The 20,912-nt window shown below is 38.3% G+C and overlaps 2 protein-coding genes across 2 annotated transcripts; one reads left to right on the plus strand and one right to left on the minus strand.

Moving 5' to 3' along the window:
• Positions 1-1,144: 1,144 nt before the first annotated feature.
• LOC306869158 (outer kinetochore KNL1 complex subunit ZWINT-like) lies at positions 1,145-10,916 on the plus strand. The gene is made up of 10 exons (XM_079415787.1): positions 1,145-1,248; positions 1,977-2,073; positions 2,356-2,479; positions 2,565-2,722; positions 5,127-5,183; positions 5,324-5,466; positions 6,669-6,834; positions 7,317-7,456; positions 8,528-8,690; positions 9,342-10,916. Exons 1-10 carry the CDS (start codon positions 1,226-1,228, stop codon positions 9,405-9,407), a joined length of 1,137 nt encoding a protein of 378 aa, XP_079271913.1. The 5' UTR covers positions 1,145-1,225; the 3' UTR covers positions 9,408-10,916.
• An 845-nt stretch (positions 10,917-11,761) lies between these two features.
• LOC306865710 (nuclear receptor subfamily 1 group D member 1-like) lies at positions 11,762-19,148 on the minus strand. The gene is made up of 8 exons (XM_079410466.1): positions 18,571-19,148; positions 15,313-15,618; positions 15,139-15,227; positions 14,858-15,002; positions 13,706-14,415; positions 13,434-13,619; positions 13,114-13,324; positions 11,762-12,688 (listed from the first exon to the last, which is right to left on the minus strand). Exons 1-8 carry the CDS (start codon positions 18,620-18,622, stop codon positions 12,492-12,494), a joined length of 1,896 nt encoding a protein of 631 aa, XP_079266592.1. The 5' UTR covers positions 18,623-19,148; the 3' UTR covers positions 11,762-12,491.
• Between the last annotated feature and the right edge of the window lie 1,764 nt (positions 19,149-20,912).

Below are 20,912 nucleotides of genomic sequence, written 5' to 3' on the forward strand. Positions count from 1 at the left end.
TGTATTAATAATATAAAGATACTGATTAATGAAAATAAACTGTTATTAAAAAGGGTATTTATAACAGCAGGTCATATATAGGACTTTCAAAGCACGGTTCTTTATGGAAACTTATAAAAAAGGGGTCTATTTAGCAGAATTCTGCTATTGTTTGAAACCAAAGAACCCCAATTAGGTATTGTTTAGAACCATTTTTCTTATGAGTGTACCTGTTAGACAGGTAGGATGGCCACATACATATAACATTGTTATAATGGGTTTATGTGTAGATTGTTTTAAGTTCACTTAAATTAAAAGTTATTTTTAAAGCCTGATAAATGTTGAATTTGATTGTAGTTATACCCACATAGCTATTTTTGTATTGTTTTGAAACAATATTATGTAGGTGCAGTTCCACACGGTATAAATGGCAAACCAATTACGGAAAGCTCATTTGCTGTTCCACCCTGTTATTTTAAATAAAAATTTGAAAGCAACATTTAATGTTTGGCATACATTTGTCTTATTTTGTGAGGTGAGGAGCATTACCAGCATATATATATTTTTGAGCAAAATTTTTATATTATTTACCATCCTGTTGGCAAAAATGGGCACAAAAAAAGTAGCTGTTCTTAATAATCAAGACATATTCTATTCATTATTAATTATTTTGTTTTTGTTTAAAGAATAAATAATACCATTATGGCATAAGGGACATATACTATCTTATTACTGCTCATTATTGTGTAACATTTACATTATTGAAATTTTGTGATAACTATGTATATGTCCCTAACAGGGTGGAATACACTCACAGCGAGTGTCTGAAAAATATACCCATAATTATTATTTTTTAAGTCACTGAGCTTGTATGCGTTTAAGTTAAACATGCCACTATTTTGTCAGAATGCTAAAAACATGAAAACCATGTAACTTTTTTTCCAAAAATTATGAAGCCAAAATGTTACCGGATACCAGGAATGACCCATTTATGTAATGTTACTAATATATTTTAAATCGCTGTTTATGTAAAGGTTTCATTCATAGATAAATGATTGGTGGACGTCTGTGACGGTTCTGACCAATCAGCGTTAGGCAGTAAGTTTCAACACACAAATGATTGGTGGACGTCTGTGACGGTTCTAACCAATCAGCGTTAGGCAGTAAGTTTCAAAACACAAATGATTGGTGGACGTCTGTGACGGTTCTAACCAATCAGCGTTAGGCAGTAAGTTTCAAAACACAAATGGCGGCGGAGAGAACTGAAGCGTGAGTATTGTCTATCATTTTATAAAGGCATATGCGGAATTAATATACTATTTGAATAATTTTTATAGTGTTTTGTACGATTAAAAATGCTCTGTCACTATAAGAATCAAGTTAGTTCGCTGGCACGCCTTTATTTAGATGGTGATGGCTGAACTACCTCAAGTCACCGTGGTAACGGTAGTTTTCTCTAAAATACCATCAATACAGTTATTGTTATTACAATAAAAAAGCGGCCACTCCGTGTTCAGTCATTACATTAATCCTCTGATGCATCTTCTTTAAATCATTATAACTCTGTATGACTGTCATCTTTATATTTAGCGTTACATTCAACATGCTGCGACACTATTTGAAATCCTCCACCGATGACCCTTCACAAGGACATTTTAATTAAATAATTAAAGACATTTATTTTTAATGCTTATATTTTATAGATTTTAACACAAATACTGACGTGGACCTGAGTGTGACAACCCAAATAAACTGCAGCTGATATTGTATAAACAGGCATGGTTTTCTTCTTGTTTTTTTTTTTTTTAAAGAACATATTTTTCCCATAGATATATGATTTTTCCTTTGTGATCAACTAATTGATTTACATTAGAGGATTAAACAAAATGTTTAAAATAGTCTCAGGCTGACGGTTGTTTTACTATGGTCCTTGTTTTTAAAGTCATGAAGTATGGACAAATAGTATTTAATAAAAAAACAATATTCTCTGATTTCAGGCTTCTGGAAAGGACGGACCCTTCCTTCCTGAAATCATGCAGCACCACCGAACTGCAGGAAACAGGAGAGGGAGAAATTATGGCTCCTTATCTGATGGTAAGTTTGTGTTTTGTTGTGTAACTGCAATTTATGCCAATAACTAACTTACAAAAATTCACCATTATTTAACAATAAATTGGAATTTCCCTCAAATAATGTAAGAACCGTTTAGAATCTCTTTGACGTTGTTTTTCATTTATTTTTACAGTAGTATTACTTTTGATTACACTGGTGTAATACCCAGTTGCCATGGTTTTATTGTAGCGACAATAACTGTAGTACTACTGTATAAAGTGTTTCACATTTAACAGACATATTGATTGCCTTTTGTTTGTGTAGGACTGCAGGCGAAAACAGAAGCATATATTCAGGCAGCTGTGTGTGGTGGTTGACATGATCCAGCTGCTGGCGGGTCTAGAGTCAGTGGATCAGCTGCTGAATGAGCCATGTCCCCAAAACCCAGGTCACACACACACCGTGAATTATTCTATATGACTGTTCATTGCTACATTTGCTAAACAGTGAAATGGTGCCTTGTTGGCACACAGGTAATGAAGCACGTTCTGCATGGAAGGCTTTAAAAGCCGAATATCAGGAGAGAGTTCAGGAGGTGGAGGGGATGATCAGCACTCTCTGGGATCGCATGGAGGAGCTTCAGGGGAAACGGAAGACATTGGAGACTCTACTGTCTGCTCTGCAGATAAAGGTAATCAGTCTTTTCTTTTATCTGTCTGTCTCTCTTCTATCAATAAATTCAGAAAAAAATGGCTTTTTATCTGAATTAGCAAACACATACGATTTATGTTTTGGAGTCATCTGATAAAAAGCTATTGTTTCAGGTTACTGTGTGGCCTTTTACTCATGAATTCAAACAATGGCTACTTTTATGATGCAGTTTTATCCAACTAAACATGTAGCTTTACACTTGCATATTCTTACTGTTGTTTTGTACAACCCGAATTCTGGAAATGTTGGGACATTTTTTAAATTTGAATAAAATGAAAACTAACAGACTTTCAAATCACATGAGCCAATATTTTATTCACAATAGAACATAAATGTTTAAACTGAGAAATTTTACAATTTTATGCACAAAATGAGCTAATTTCCAAATTTGATGCCTGCTACAGGTCTCAAAATAGTTGGGACAGGGGGCATGTTTACCATGGTGTAGCATCTGCTCTTCTTTTCAAAACAGTTTGAAGACATCTGGGCATCGAGGTTATGAGTTTCTGGGGTTTTGGTGTTGAAATTTGGTCCCATTCTTTCCTGATATAGGTTTCCAGCTGCTTTGTGGTCGTCTTTGACTTACTTTTCGTTCAATGATGCACCAAATGTTCTCAATAGGTGAAAGATCTGGGGCCTCATTTATAACTGTTGCGTACGCACAAAACCTGCCCTGAAAGATACGTACACCACTTCCTACACAAAAGGTGGGATTTATAAAAACAAACTTGACGAGAAAATTTGCGAACCTGCACTCAAACTCTGACCCATGTGTAACTGATTTTCCAGGAGTGAGAAAATTAATGAAGTAAACAACAATTTTAAACTCCGTTTTCATGTCGATATACACATTTACATGAAATATTCCTCTCTCATAATGTAAATAAGCACTGAAATGAAAAAGTCATTATGCAGAAGTTAAACAAAAATCAGGCATTAGACATATTTGTAGTGGATGTGCTTGATCACTTTTCCTGTTGCATGCTGTTTTAATGTGCACTTGTTTTTCACCTGGGGTCACGTGGATGGGAATATGCATTGAAATGATATGCAGATGAGGTTATGCACAGTAAAACTAGGTGTTGCAAGCTCCATATATGGTGTTTTCTGGGAGGAGACAGGGTGGAGATGCACGTAAGCACAATGTTCCACTGACTGGGATTTATAAAGGGATTTTTGTGCAAAATTTAGCTTTTGTGCCTACGTACACTTTTAGTATGGAATCTATGGAGAGTTTTATAAATGAGACCCCTGGACTGCAGGCAGGCCAATTCAGCACCCGGACTCTTCTACTACGAAGTCATGCTGTTGTAATAGCTGCAGTATGTGGTTTTGCATTGTCCTGCTGAAATACACAAGGCCTTCCCTGAAATAGACGTCATCTGGAGGAGAGCATATGTTGCTCTAAAATATTTATATACCTATCAGCATTCATAGTGCCTTCCAAAGCATGCAAGCTGCCCATACCATATACACTTATGCACCCCCATACCATCAGAGATGCTGGCTTTTGAACTGAATGCTGATAACATGCTGGAAGTTCTCCCTCCTCTTTAGCTCGGAGGACACAGTGTCCGTGATTTCCAACAAGAATGTCAAATTTGTACTCGTCTGACCATTGAACACTCTTCCACTTTGAAACAGTCCATTTTAAATGAGCCTTGGCCCACAGGACACAACGGCGCTTCTGGACCATGTTCACATATGGCTTCCTTTTTCCACGATAGAGCTTTAGTTTGCATCTGCAGATGGCACGGCGGATTGTGTTTACTGACAGTGGTTTCTGGAAGTATTCCTGGGCCCATTTAGTAATGTCAAAGACAGAGTGATGCAGTGTCGTCTGAGGGGCCAAAGACCACGGGCATCCAACAAAGGTCTTCGGCCTTGTCCCTTATGCACAGAGATTTCTCCAGTTTCTTTGAATCTTTTGATGATGTTATGCACTGTAGATGATGAGATTTGCAAAGCCTTTGCAATTTGACGTTGAGGAACGTTGTTTTTAAAGTATTCCACAATATTTTTACGCACTCTTTCACAGATTGGAGAGACTCTGCCTCTCTAAGACATCCCTTTTATAACTAATCATGTTACAGACCTGATGTCAATTAACTTAATAATTAGTTGCTAGATGTTCTCCCAGCTGAATCTTTTCAAAATTTCTTGCTTTTTCAGCCCTTTAGCAGGCATAAAATTTGAAATGAGCTCATTTAGTGGATAAAAGTGTAAAATTTCTCCGTTTAAACATTTATGCTCTCTATGTTCTATTGTGAATAAAATATTGGCTCATGTGATTTGAAAGTCTTTTAGTTTTCATTTTATTCAAATTTAAAAACGTCCCAACATTTCTGGAATTCGGTTGTACATGAAATCTCATTTTTGTTCAGAAAGAAGAGCACAAAGAGAAGGAGAGAATCACAGCTAAACGAAATCAGAGAGCTGAGGTAAGACATCCGCTAACTTTAGACTTCCTGGTCTGGCTAGTTAGCTCCAATAATATCCACTATTCTTCACCAAAAACAGCTGTGGGACAAACGGGTTGAATCAAATTGGTTGAATTCTTACTCCTTTCTCTCACACACAGAAACAAATCAGCTTTCAGTTGGAAGACTCCATCCAGGCAGCGCAAAACTCGATGAATGCGTGTGATTTGCGGTTTTCTAAGCTCAAGGATGAGGTTGAAAAGCAGCAGGCTCGAATTAGTGACTGGACAATATTAAGAGATGGGTGAGAATGTACATGCACTACTCTTGAAAAGTTTTGGGTTGGTAGACTTTATTATCAAATAATTAAGAAAAAAAACAATTCTCACAATTTCCACAAAAATATTAGGTAGCACAACTGTTTTGAACAGTGATAAAGCAAATCAACATTTTAGAAGGATTTCTGAAGGATCATGTGACACTAAAGCCTGGAGAAATAGATTTTAGTCAGTTTCGAAGCCATATTGACTATAATGTGGATTAAAACGAGGCAGTGAGGAACAGGATTCATTGGTTTTTACATCAGCTTGCACTCTTTAAATAATTCACGTAATAATAAATCACATAATTTTGATGTTTTACAGAGTTCTTGTGCACTGAATGTTTTGTTTTGGAAAGACATCATCAGCAACAACAATACAATTCGTTGAACACTGTGCTTTTGTTGTGACTAAATACGCTGAAGATTTTTTTTTTTTTAATATTCAGAATGTTTTTGCTGCAAAAATATTTAAACACAAACTGCCCTTTTTCTTTCTCTTATTTTCTTTAGGCCTATTTGCACGGGATTAGTATTACCTGGTGACCTCCAGTCATTTGTATTAATTGCGGAGGTTGTCTGTGATCTTAATCCCGTGCCAATTGGCCATGTCTGTAATTTGTAAAGTAAATATTCCCCCGCAAATGACCTACCATATTTCGCCGAACACCGAGGCCCTGTGATAATATTAGTCCCGTGCGAATCGACATCTCTGATTTGGCCAGCATTTGGCGGGTCGTATATAATTTTTCAAGGTTTTTGTTTCCTGTGCGCCTTTTTATCCATCTTTCGCAAAGAATGGAGCTGCGTTGGAGTGTTTGTATTTTGGGTGCTACAATTTGTATACAATTTGCAGAAAGAGAAAGCTGAAAAGGTTTAATGTGTTACAAATAAATCAAGCATAAACCTTGAGATATTATTTTAACCTGGTGAAATGTAAATGACACTGGGCACACAACTATATTAGTTTTTTTTTTTTTTTTAAATCCGTCTAATTGGACCATAGAACAGGACTCTCAAAGCCTTGACATCCGGGTATCCGGGAGATAAGTCAATAATTTAAAGTAAAATCACAGGCTTTGCTTATCCCGTGCGAATGCACCACACGAAATTCAGATGTGGGGGGTAATTTCAAAATCACACATGGTCCCCAGATAATACTAATCCCGTGCGAATTTGACTCTCAGGTTGCAAACCTTGGTCAACGTGACTCACAGAAACATGGCGTACAGGCTGCTGTCAGTCAGTTCCTCTGAGCTGTGCCTTGAGCTCTTGCCTCGTGCTGCCGAAAAATCACTTGAACCCCTGCGTGTCTCCATCACTATGACAACCAGCGATGAATTTCATCTTCAGGTACTGTGTCTCAGCATATATTTCCCTATAGAGAAGCTGAGAGCTGTGTTTTATGAAGTGCGGGATGAATTGCCAAAGAAGGAACATGCTTGTAAATTATATTTTGTACATGCGTACACACACTGTCATTTTGATGAGACTATAATTTGTAATGCTGTATTAAATAGGACGAGAATTAAAAAAAAAAAAGATCTGCAGCACTATTCATACTACATAACTTCAAACACGTTTAACCACTAAAAGTGGTATTTAATTATTTAAAAAAATCAACAATCAAGAACGACATTATTAATGTGAACAATTATTACTATCTGATATTTAAAAACTTTTGAACGGTAGTGTACATATAATAATACAACTAAATATTCTTGTTTTTGTGAGTGGGAATATTCCTCTAGAAGTATATTTATTTTTAGCCTTATCTGGTTCTTATTTTCTTTTACTACATTATTGTAAATATATCTCTCTTTCCTGTGTTTCAGGTGTTTCAGGGAACTGCTGGCCTTGTAGAGGAGGCAGTGAATGGGCGTCTTAGGCAAGTGAGCGCCGCCCTTGTGGAGGTGCTGGAGCGGTACATAAGTCAAGGAGAGATGCTGTCTGAGATTCAGGCTCTGCACTCCAGGTACATTTTATTAAAGTATATACATTCATTTTTCATAAATCTTATAATTTCTATATTATTTCATGACTGTAAAGGTCGCTGATAAAGAAAAAGGTTCATCAACCCAAAGACACCATACAACTCAGGTCTTCAAATTGAAAATCTTTTTTTTTTTTTTTTACCTGTGAAAGGTTGTGTTAGCTACATATTCTTTTTTATTGCTAAAACGTTCAGTTTACATTAAAGGATTAGTTAACTTCCAGAATAAAAATGTCCTAATAATTTACTCACCCCCATGTCATACAAGATGATTTTGAAATTTTCTTTCTTTTAGTCGAAAAGAAAATATTGCAGGATTTTTCCTCATATAGTGGACTTCAATGGGGATCAACAGGTTTAAGGTCCAAATTGCAGTTTCAGTGCAGCTTCAAAGAGCTCTACACGATCCCAGCTGAGGAATAAGGGTCTTATCTAGCACAACGATCAGTTATAAAAAATTATTTTTTAAAAACACGCACAAAAATGTATACACTTTTACCACAAATGCTCGTTCGACTTCATGCATTACATAGTCACGCATGTGTGGCAAAAGTACCGACCCAGTGTTTACAAAGCTAACGTGCAAAGGAAGTTAAACGCTCTTGACAAAAACAAAAGGGTAAAAATGATGTCAGACTATTTTGAAGTTGGTGGAGCAAATGATATGGAGTTTTTCGCCCAACCCTACCTTTTTGAACCGAAAAACAAATAACTAACCACGCACGACTCTTCCAAAGCGATTACGTAATGCATGAAGTCACAGACTTGGCACTGGAAGTGAACTAATTTAATTATTTTTATTACTACATCATGCAGTCTTGCAATAATATATATCATTAAAGTAACTTGTTCACCACCGTCTTTTATGGTTTTATTGGATCTCAGTTGCTGAAATAATTTCTTATTTAGAAAAAGAATAGAAATTAAAATTTAAGTTAACAGCACTGGATCTTAACATTGTTTTTTACAGCAAAAATGGGAAACTCTTTTTTTTACTCTATGAAGAAATGAACTCCCTATACCTCATATACAATTTTTGGTTTGTTTCGACAGGTTTGCGATTGACTGGTGTCCTGCTGAAAAGCTTCTGATCTTTCTCAAGACTGCGACCACCGTATGTCACCTGAGGGTTGAGGAGGGATACCCATCACACGGCCGAGCTACTCTCCTGTCTGTGAGGAAAGACGGCAGTCTGCTTGATATCACCGATCTAAAGGTGAGGAAGAGTGAAAAGCTTTCATTTCTATTCACTAATTTAATTGCTTTTTTACTAATCATAAATATTATTCCAAATTCTTATAAATTGTACTCCGTTTTCATGTTGGCTTGATATGTTTTTGAAAGGTTCTAAATGGTTTTAAGAGAGGTTTTAATTCAATCACCATGTTTAAATATATTTTCCTTACATATTTAATGCTTGTGAGTGTTTAATTTCAAAAACATTTTCAAGTGTGTATTTCTTTTTATTAAATATCAGGAATTATTCATTCATAGATATCAATATACTTTGGGGAGCTGGCCCTCATGACATTTTACATTCTGAACTAACTTTGCCTTGTTATAAGACCCCCACAGACCCCCCCCCCCCCCCCCCCCCCCCCCAAAAAAAATGGTATAAAAATTAAAAGTTGTATAAAATTATGCCAAACTATTTAATAATGTTTTATTTTTATGAATTATTAGATTGGGTCTTTTTGTATGTGAAGTAATTGTAGTTGAGAGACTTTCTGAAAATGTTCCCAAGCCAAGTAATTGGAATATCCTCTCTTATAGGAGGTCTAGATGTTACCAGCTCAGATCCTTGCAATGTATTTTTTCTGTGTCTTTTCTGAATTCAGTTTGTTAATTTATAAATCACTGTTTTCAGCCCCCAGTGCAACGTGCTGTTCTGACAGAGTGGCTTGAGTTTCTCTCCTCCAATCCAAACATCTGACATCACAAAATTTCCCCCAGGCCAGATCCTCCGGTTAGACTTCATCATGTATGTCATGCCCTGAATCAGAGTCTATTATATGACACACAATCCATTTGCATTGTACAGTTCTAGCTGTATTGTTGATACATACAAATGAATGTTGGTGTTGTGTCTGCATTGTGAGTCAAAAAGTGCTTTCAGACTTTATCTAACCAACCCAGACTGTTATAATTGTCATTATTATTTGCATAAAATTGCTCTTCACTCGTGTCAACAGATTGGGAGAGCCAGCAGTTCAGATTGAGACTCATATGTTTTCAAGTAGCAAAGAGCTGCATTGTTCACTCAGTAAATGCAGGTCACAGTATATGCAGTATAGTTTAAATGTCATGTTTATGTCTATTATATAACAAAAAGGCAAATAAAACAAATCTAAAATGTATAAAATGGCATGCAGTTTTCACTTCCCTCTTTTACATTTACAGTCAGCTCTTGTTTTTCCACACTAGAGGGCAGCACTTCCTGTGAAGAGCACCACATGCTTATTGTTCAATCCGCTGTGGTCTGACATAACAGGTTAGGTAACGAAGACTGTATCTGGAGACTCGAGCTTGTTCTTCTGCTGCCTGTATATTTAATCCCCTTTTTTACTACTCAACAGTTGTGTAGAATCATTTTTAATTTTTGAAGTGTCGTATATATTTCCTTGTCAGACACGAAAAGCTCCTATCACATTGGCTTCTGGCCTCCCCCGAGCTTGTTATGAAACGAGATCAACTTCACAGTCATTTAGTTTCTTCTTCCCATAGTTGTTCTGACATACTCCACTTGGCACTTAGAGCATGACTTCACTTTCTGTACCAGTTATCCGCCCTCAGGCGCTGCACAACAGGAGCTGCTCTCTCATTGGCCACATAAGTTGTGAGGTTTGCTCTGGATTTGGCCAATAGGGAGCTGTGAAACTGATTATGAGGGCACAGTGACCCAGTTCTGGGTCCATGTGTGTGGAGAACACTCCACATATTCTCTGCTTATTCTGGTGTCTGTAATGAGAAAGGGCCTGGACTATGTGATGTGCTTTGACAACAGTTTTTGTAGATCAGATTCCACATCCGGTGGGGAAAATGAAGACAGAGCTTGACATATAATGACTTTTGACCTTTTGAGTAATCGCCTCACTAAACTATTGCTTCTGTCCCTCTGTTTATCCTGAATAAAATCTGGTTTTGTGTATATAATAAATGCTTTAAAGGGTCTTATACAGAATTTGTAGTACCTTGTAATCAGTATTAGCTTGCATAGTTAATTAAACATACTCAACCTTTATTCTTTCCACATTGCTTTCTCTTTTTCTTTTTTTTTTTAAAGTGCCAATTTTATTTATTGGTAGTATTTACTCAAGTCAGTGTAATGAGGTGATTTATAATGATTGAGGTAGATATTGTGTTTTATGCTCCCATTTTTTTTCCCACTTGCTCATTTTATGATTACTCATGTCCACTGTTATTAAATGTTTGTACTTTTTGCAATAACTTTTTAATGTTTCCTGTGTTAGGAATATTGATTTTATTGTTTGTTAGGAATTCAGTATTATTGAATGGCACACATGTATATATTTTCAATATTCCTCCATGTTTTCCTTCATATATATGTGTAACCGTTGGTAATTTATAAAATAACATTTTTATATGAATATATATATATATATATATATATTTTTTTTTTTCAAATGTAATATTCCTGTAATGGCAAAGTTTCATTTTTAGCAGCATTATTGCAGTCTTTAGTCACATGATCCTTCAGAAATAATTCTAATATGATTATTTGATGCTCAAGAAACATTTCTTCTTATCAATGTTGAAAAGACTTGTGCTCCTTAATATAAATCTTTGAATTATGTTGTCTTCAGTCACCTTTGATCACTTAAATGTCTTTTTGCTGACTAAAAGTATTACTATTATTAAATTGTACTAATCCCAAACTTTTAAACATATACAATGTACTAGTTTACTTCCCAGTCCTCTTCTTGTGTCAGAGCTTATGGAAAAGAATTGGTATCATTTCTTGTCTTCCATATTTGGTACACGTCTGCTCCCACTAGAGGACACAGCCTTAACTTTACTATTGAGGACAGCAATGATATATTTTCCCTAGTGCTCTCTTGACACTGAAAAGCAACTTTTTAGTATACCTAGTATATTATACATAGTACTTTATATATATAGATTTTTTGTCTTTCAGTTAGTATTTTATACATTTTTTACCGTAAACATGTTCAGTACACAGATAAACCAAAATGTATTCAAGATACAAAAGTTAAAAACTTTTCATAGAGAGATATTTTTTTCAAAAAAACGACACTACACTTGTTTCATAAAATGCCTTTATGAAGAAGACAACTAAAATACATATCTTGATGGCTATAATATGCATACACTCTACTTATATGTCTGTGCTTCAATAGATTTATCATTTGCATTGAGCATGTGAACTTTACAAAAAAATATATATTATACATTTTAAAACATTTAAAGTATGTATATCATATTTACACATATTTTACAAAGTCACAGGGATGTGATTATGCGTGAAGATTCATACCACGTATAACTTGTCATTTGCATTCTAGTTAAAATGATCATAACTGTCTCTGAGTGTGGGTGTAGCAGGAACCCAGGCCGGACTGGGCACGAGGAGATGCTTGACGTTTTTCTGCCGTCGTCTCCTGTTTGGAAGTGGCCTGGAGATCCTTCTGGCCTGGCTGTGACTCCTTACAAGAGGCATTTTGCACTTGTTCCCTATGTAGATGCAGTCCAAATGTGAGCATTTTTTGTCTGCGTTATTATTAGCTTAATCTTACCACCCATTTCAGGTAAATACTGAAAGTGGCTCAAGGACCCTTTATGGTTATCAAGCCATAAAGGCTACTGACCGACCATTAGACACCAAAGTGTCCCTTTCAATCTGTCCTCAAGTGCTTTTAAGCGCCAAAGCCATGAGTTTGCTTTCTGGAGGGTTCTCTTGGAAAGAGTTCTAATGTTTGTACCCATTCTGTCTTTCAGTCAACCAGAGGTGACCCACTTTCACCAGCTTTTTGAAACCTCAGGCGTCAATGCGGAAAGAGAGCAACTTCTCTGAGTGCATGTTATTCAGCGTGCGCAGGTCAGGAAGTTTGAGCAGCAGCTTGGTGAATCGGGAGGCGTCATTAGGGGCGTTCTTGCTGACGAGGGTTCGGAGAGCCCGGATTAAACTTTCCTGAAGCATCTCCACTGAATTCACGTTTTCAATGCCAGAACGGTCTGTACAAAAGAAACAAACAATGAGAGACCAGATTATTAGTTGTTAAAATACTTTTGTGTTGCAGAGAAGAAAGACAGTCTTGAAGGTTTGGAATGACATGATTCGATTTACCAACCCTCGTGTTGTTTCAAACCCATAAAGCTATGATTGATCTTCACAAATTAAGATACTTTTTATGAAACCTGAGAGGTTTCTATCCTTCCGTTGAAGTTCGTATCTCTTCACAAGACTTGGATTTTTGGATCTTCTAAGTTTTGGTTACTTAGACTTTCAGTGGAGGAACAGAAACCTCTCAGGTTTCATAAATATCCAAATTTGTGTTTAAAGATCAACCAAAATCTTACAGGTTTGGAACAATATGAGTAGATGGTGACAATTTACATTTTTGAGTAAATGTTCTCTTTAAGACTAATATGCAACCGACCTGCAGACACCAGCACGACTGCAGTGAAGAGTCCCAGTTCTTCTGATGAGAGCTCTAATGCGTTGAGTTTTTCACTGAAGTCGAACATGGTTCCCAGCAGAGCGCCCATGCCCATGCTTTTCATGGCCTCCAGGCTGTAGGTGGTGCCCGAGATGAACGTTACGGTCCTCTCTTTTACGTTGAACAGAGAGGAGAAGCGCACCATGAGGACCTGCAGAAGATATTCAAAAATAAACACACTTAGTAAAACCATCGAGGCGTAATTGGCACTGTGTCCTTGATGCAAGTCAGTTGTTTTAAATAAAACACCAATAACTTACCTCAAATGTTCCGGCCTTCAGCAAAGTGACCTGGTCGTTCTGGGATAGCGTGCCAAACCCTGGGATGTGTTTGGCAAACTCCACCACCTCTCTGACCGCTGGGGTGAAGCTAAGAGAGAAGTCTTCCCAGATTTCCTGTGGTGTTTTGTTGGGGTCTGAGTAAGGATGCATGTTCATTGGACAAGCCTGGAAAAAAAAGGAATCATCATCACTTCCAAGTTCTCTTTACTGGGTAATCACCTATAGAGTAGTTTAATTATCAAAGATCATACCAGCAGAATCTCCTTGCGTTTTTTCCACGGACAGTTCTGACCCTGGGAGCTGCTGTTCATCTCCTGACTGTGGTGGACGCCAAAGAGGTTACTGTTTGGAGTTTGCTGACTGTTGTTATTGTGCTGCTGATGTTGTCCAGATGCTTGAAAATGGAGGCCATTTTCTGGTGACACCTCCATGTTGTTGCAATGATGAGTGACATTATTATCGTGGTGGTAGATGGTGTTGTGGCCATTGAGGTGATATCCAGCCATGCAGCGGTTGCTGCTTTGGTTGTCCAGCTCACCGTTGTGAGGCAGAAGTGCTGGACCTAACTTATCATGGGCGTAGATGAAGGTCTCACGGTGTGCTCTGGTTATGGCAGCGATGGTTTTGTCAACACCTGGACTGGAGCACAGTGGTGGAGAAGAAGTCAGAGCCGGGGGACTCGGAGCCGGCTGCACCGAAGGGGAGGTTGGGGCCGGAGGGGAAGGGGATGGTGCTATGGGCACTGCGGGGGGCTGGGGTTGCGGTCCCACTGTAAGCCCCGGGCACGGAGATGAGGAAGAGGTGGATGGGGATGAAGACGAAGAGCAGTGGGTGTTGGATGTGATGCTCGCCAGCTGGAATTCATTCTGAAGCTGATTGTTCACCATGTTGTTCATGGCGTTCTGCATTTCGGCCAGCATACGCTGTTTCTCGCGTTTCGGGATACGGCCGAAACGAACAGCTAGGGGTTAAAGAAAGGATAGAATATGTCACAAATTCATCATATTTATGCTGTATGTCAGTGTTCTGTTTATAAACCTTTCAAGGGATGTAAGATATAATTGTACAATATCAGATATTGGGTGATAGTTTTTTTTTTCTTATCTGTTTCAGCTGATACTGGATAGGTAATTGTGTGAGCTCACTTTAGCCATAAACTTTTGCCTCAAAGTTAATCATATAAACACTAATAATTTAAAAACAGATTTTACTTTTAATATTAACGTTAAAGTTAATATTAATGTTAATACTATTTTCACTGTCTTTATTCACTTGAGTTTTTAAATAGTATAAGGTAAATAAATTGTATTCATTTTAATATTGGTATTTATTATTTATAAAAAATTTTTTTTAAATATCGGTCTATCAGCATCGTTCAGAAGTTTGGTTGTATAGATATTTACCGTCCCGGGACATTCCCACAGACAGACACTTTTTGAAACGGCACTGCTGACACCGGTTCCGGTTGATCCTCATAATGGTACAGGTTTCGTTCTTAAGGCACTTTTTGTACTGGATGTTCTGCTGGATGCTGCGTCGAAAGAAACCCTGTGGACAAAGCAGATAACGTAAAATGTAAAAAAAATGTATGCAATATTTACAATTAATTATAAAAAAAAAAAATATTAAAATGCAACAATATTTTAATGGTGCATGAGCATGTAAATTAATGCTATTGTCTTACCTTGCAGCCCTCACAGGCATGGACACCATAATGAAATCCGGAAGCCACGTCGCCACACACTTTGCACAGCAACACCATTCCATTCAGCTCTGGATGAAAAGTCAGATGTTAAAATCCTTCTCTTGGATACCATACTATACATTAATCAGGTAAAATGTGGTTCTTATTGCTTACTAGTAAGGGTGGCAACTGATTTGTTGGGTGAATTGCGTGCACTTCTTCCACCATCATCGCGGCCTCTTGGGGATCCACCAGAGCACGATGAGCTTCCTTCCTCTCCTGATCCTGAACTCGAGCTGCTGCTGCTGGTGTACATACGTGAGGAATCATGGGATCCATTGGGGGAAGGTGGGAATGAAGAGCCAAAGCAGGGTTGTGTAAGGGACTGCAGGCTGCTGTTGGAATTCTCACTGTACATGGACACGGGGCTGGTGCGGTTGGGAGAGCCTCCACACGATCCGATGTATGATATTACCCCACCTAGCGATGGAAAAGAAAGCCACATTTACGAAATAATCCTTTTTACTCCACTGTGGGAACACAAAAAGAGAGGCCCACTGAGAGAGGGCTGAAAATGTTCTCAGGTATTTGTTCTCCTGCCTAAAACGGTCCATCCTCGTTAAAATGTTCCCATAAATACTTCTTTCTACTGCACAAGGAGTTGAAACAGATCGCACTATGGAAACAAGGAAGCCGAGGGAGCAAGAGAATGTTTTTGTGGAAAATAGGGATACTTTATAGGAACTGTTATTGTAAACTGCATGGGAACATACAAAAAAAAAATTACAGCGACCACTCCTTTCTTCCTGAGTTTGTGGCTCAGAGGGCTTGTGGTTTATAGTTTCACTGGCACCAGTATGCCATGTGAGCAAGCCACATTTGTCTGATGTTATTTCCGTTTATACTCAACTTTGCATGTGTCAGTAGCACATGCATAACCATGTGAATTTAAATGGCATTTACAACTTTGTTTTGCTTGAGTTACATCCTGCTCATTAGCGTCCATCAGCTCAAATCAGATAAGACTAGTCAACTTTGCTCTTGAGGAACTGCGCAGTGCGCTAGAGTTTACACCTTGGCATTGACTCTAGCATGTAAACTATTCCTTAGTGTCTGATACTTCCTCCTGCCTTTCCTAACCTTTGGTCCCCTGAAGTTAAACACTGTATCCTTCCTTCTCGTTTGATGGAAAACATGAAACTATGTTTTGGGGAGATTTGTGCTAATGCTGTTCTCTTAAAATAAATGAAGCACCCATAGATGACCCGGACGAGCCCCCAAATATGTTCGGTCGGTATCCTTTATTTAATTGTTTGAATTAACGAGCCTTAAAATGGTTATGGGCCGTAAAAGATGGATAGATCGATATTACTAAAAAAAATTTATTATTATATGACAGACCAAAGTTTATACAGTAAATAAACTTGACTGGTCAATTTGAATTATTCTGCGAAGTGTTTGCGAGTATAATCGTTACAGCGCTTTAAATGTCAAAGGTGAACTGGTGTAGAGGTTACATAACTGTACACTAGCACAAAAGGTCAAAAAGTTACTGTGTCAGGTGGAGCCAACACTGGGAAACATGCTGTAGCTTTGAGTCCCAAGTGGTTTGCCTCAAAAGCTCCTGAAAATCACTTGTCCAGCATTAGGTTCATCAATGCATGTCCACTAGCCTGCAGTTAGTGAGATCAATGTGGATGATTCTGGTATAGTTACATGGCAGCAGTGGTTTGAGATCTTCTCCCTGCTTATGCTCAAAAACGTGCTTTCTCTGGCTCCTAATTGTTTTCAATCCAAACACTTGGATGTTCCTAAACATTTTGTCAAAAGGAAATACTCGTGTAAGGACAACTCGGGCGCGTGTGAGCTGTTGAAGCGTGTCATTGGGGAAGCACACCTCCCCTCCACGTGCGCCACGCAAGGACAGCCTTTCAACGAGACTCACTTCATTAGGCACGCCTCTCAAAACACACCCGCTTTTTTAAAAACATTTACCATTCATTTACGCCTACACGCAATGAGTGAGCCCTTTTCACTCTACATTAATAAATGCTGTCAGTGTTTACATTGGGTTCATTATATTTGACTGCCTCTCGACAAGTGTGTTCGCTCAATAATAATTGTAAGCATTACAAAAACTACATTTTAACATTTTCCCGCTACGTTAGCTATATAATTTGGGTTTAATGTATATTGGTAACAGGTGCCAAGCAACACAGCGTTGAATATTTGACTTCTGAATAAATGACTGACCATTCACGAGCGCGCATTCCAGCCGCGTAATCAGTAGCCTATTCCGAATTTACAGTCATAGGTGTTTATCAGCATTTTATCAAATAGTTTCGAACGCGATTCATCCAATCAGAATTGAGCCGAAAACATTGGATATACCATTGACTAATTAACCCATTCTAAACATTTTCAAATCATTTTCCTCTCTTAGTTGTATCATAAACTGAAGTTAACCACCATAATCCGCTCATTATCAGTATGTTTGAACACTACGCTAAATTCAAGAAATAATCTATCAAAGGCAGGGATGGGGATAGTTTGTGACGCTGTATTCATGTCATGAGAGGGACAAAAACTGTTACGTTAAACTGGAACAATTTCATGTCCCACTTTTGAAGCGAGCACGGGTTAACGTGATGCCCAGCCCCGCGCCTCCCTCTTCGGTCCAATCGCAGCGCGCACATGGCTCAGACTGCGGCGTCACACACGGGTTCGCGCTGGGAGGGCAAACGCTGCTCGAGGCGGAATTATGTAATGAGCGCCTGCGCTTACCAATGGATGTAGGCGGAGAGCGGAGAATGAAAACAAAAAGCACATGGCTAGGCACGGCGGTACATGTGAATCGAGCGAGTATAGTATAGGCTCGCCTGCATCACAGGGATGTCCGTACACCTGACACTTCAGTTATGACCTAGTTCTCCGAAATTCATGAGAACACTGTGCCTTAACCCGTGATGTCCTTGCCCTCGTTGGGTATTTGTATACACAGGACGTTTATCACGCCAAATACGATATAAACATTGAAAGTATGCATACTTCAACAGCATTTTTCAGTTCACATATAAAGTTTTACGAAAGCACAATGAAGTATTTGCACATGCTAAAAGATATTATGTACATATTTAAATTTAAATTGTTTTTCAAAATCATGCGTCGTTTAATAGGCTATTACAAAATGTCGAGGTAATTCGGCGAACCTTACCGCTAGATCGATTTATTAGAATTATTATAAGAAAGCTATCAGTGCCGTTCCACTGCACCAAGCTATGCTTACAAATGTACTTTATGGATCTGTTGTGCGACATTCATTAATGCGTATAGAAACTTACAGACATGCAATTTGACAGTGAGGCGACTGAAAGGAAACTGAATGATAAACAAGACTAAAACAAGATAAAAGCACTCAGAAAGAAGTCATACCTGTGTTGTTTGTATCTACTGCGGTCGTCATGTTGAGCCCCAGTAAAGTCATGCAGGTTTATGACAGAATCTCCAATGCAACACCCAGAGACAAGATGCACTCTCTCCAGATGCACTTCTGTTTTTCTCAAAGATCGGCTCTTCTTTACGATAAAGTCATAACTGCCACGAAGCGACCGTCCTTAAACCGCATAAACTACGCGCGCATCTGCTAGATGCTGAGAAAATGTGTTAAATGCTGCGCAGAGACGTCAGGGAAATGTGGTTCATTCAGTAAGTGTTTCATACGCCAGCGCGCCTGTCACTCGCCCAATCTGTGTCGCTCTGAACTGTTCTGTCAAGTCGGCCCAGTTTTGCTTTTTGCCTCGTACCAAGGAGCATGGATGAGATGAGCGCAGGCGCGCAGCTGCACGAGGCTCGAAATGTGTCCATGTGACCCCGTGAGCCTCGTGGCCCAGTGACACAGTTTCTCCAGAACACATTTCATTGCGTATTTTAAAAATCCCCGCGCACGTGGCTGCCTATGCGTTGGGAAATGTAGTCTACATTGTAGGGCTTGAAATCGCCTGGAATAGTTTGGATCACTGAACCTGATTTCTGTGCTTGCGTCTCACGCGTGAATTTTTTTTTTTTTAGTGAGGGAAAGTTTTCAGTGAGTGTTCAGCGCGAGGGATGTAGATTTCTCAGTAAATGTGTGAAACTGGTCGGCACCTCTGAAACGTTTATAAAGATCTTTGCTCACGCTACAAAAATGGTGCAACAATGCATTATTTAATTTTTTTTAAACGTGAACATTGCAGATCATATAATGTGACATTCACATGTTTAATATCTGATATGATGTTATCTGGCAAATTGCAATTCTTCTGTATTATCACCTAAGTGTATTAATTATTCCATAGAAAAGCAAAGAATATAGGGTGAATTATATCTGTGATGTCACAGGAAATGGCAGAGTAATAATAAATAAATATCCTAGTTTATTTATATGCTCATTATTTATAGGGTCATCACTTTTATCATGCACAAAATTATAATGTCAAGCTATGTTAATGTAAAGTAAGTTGTGTTTTAGAGAGTTCATTTGTAACTTATAAAAGTATGTGTACACTGCAGACTAATTAACTTTGATCTGAGGAAATATATTTTTTGTACCTTTGGGGTAAGATGGGGTAAAATATTGCAAAAGGCCCCCGGGGACACCCCAAACTAATAGGTTGCTTGAAAATGTTAAACATAAACAATTGGAATTCACTGATATTTAAGTTGTTGTGATTTAATTCCACAGCCTATAAGAACAATTCTGTTAACCTCAAAAGATCCTCTATGCTATGTGTACATAACGGGGGACTTCTTCCCCCATCTTACCCTATACAGGCTATATATGTGTGTGGTTATAGTATGTATTTACAGGCTAGAATGCACAAAATCCTAATGTCTAAAGTCGTGTGTTTTGGAGAGTTATTTTGGCACTTTTTTGCGCATTTTCAGCTTTTGAAGCTATTTTAAGGTTATTTTCAAAACAGCAATTCACCCCCAAAATAAGTTTCCACTGTGTCCCAGATAGAGCGCCTCCCTTAGAGAACAGCTCACCAGCTTTTTGGAAGACCATTATCCTCTTTTGGGGCTCCAGTAGGCACGTGTCTGAGAACAAAGCCGTGCTACTTTAAAAAAAAAAAATGGAGCACTCGTAGCATTAAAAGGAGTCACATCAGTAGCATCAATTATACAGGTCATGGCACTGTATGAGTCACTAGTTGCATTCACGTGAATCACTCTGGCGCCTTACTGCAGGTATGATTAATCTTTCTCATCTGTAACAACAGTGCGTGACAGTACACGTGACAAGCGGGTGGAATAGGCCTACATAAACGTAGATGATTCACTGTGTGGCTGATGTTGTAAACTGACCACGCCTGTTGCTTCTATTTTCGGACTGTATCTTTATGGCAAGTGTCTGAATTTTTGTGCTGGTTGTTCTATCAGGGACACGGATAATGCATAAGCGAGATGGTAAAGTTTTCGTCACGTTTGCACATCACGTTACCTGGACCAAACACCATGACACCGGGCGCGCGCAGTATGTAATCGTTTAAAGTGGACTTATACATCGACTCCCGCGACTTGTAGCAAATGCACGACTGCGTTTGGCACATCGCTTAGTTGTCACATGCAAAAACACTCCGTACGCGTTGACACACACACACACACACACACCTCACATGGAGCGCACCGGTGTACCTTAATCTAACTAGCCTGGCAAAACTAACCTGGTAATCAGAAACCCAACTGAAATATAAATTTCAATATAAATCAATTATCTATCTATCTATCTATCTATC

Source organism: Barbus barbus (genome assembly GCF_936440315.1).
Source record: "Barbus barbus genome assembly, chromosome: 4".
Lineage (NCBI taxonomy): Eukaryota > Metazoa > Chordata > Actinopteri > Cypriniformes > Cyprinidae > Barbus > Barbus barbus.

Coding starts and splice junctions, on each gene's coding strand:
- LOC306869158 (XM_079415787.1), top strand. CDS start 1,226: ATGGCGGCGGAGAGAACTGAAGC. Junction 1,249..1,976: donor GCGGCGGAGAGAACTGAAGC/GTGAGTATTGTC, acceptor CTCTGATTTCAG/GCTTCTGGAAAGGACGGACC. Junction 5,467..6,668: donor TGGACAATATTAAGAGATGG/GTGAGAATGTAC, acceptor TTTGACTCTCAG/GTTGCAAACCTTGGTCAACG.
- LOC306865710 (XM_079410466.1), bottom strand. CDS start 18,622: ATGACTTTACTGGGGCTCAACATGACGACCGCAGTAGATACAAACAAC. Junction 15,619..18,570: donor AGTAGATACAAACAACACAG/GTATGACTTCTT, acceptor TTCCATCGCTAG/GTGGGGTAATATCATACATC. Junction 13,325..13,433: donor TGAAGGCCGGAACATTTGAG/GTAAGTTATTGG, acceptor TATCTTCTGCAG/GTCCTCATGGTGCGCTTCTC.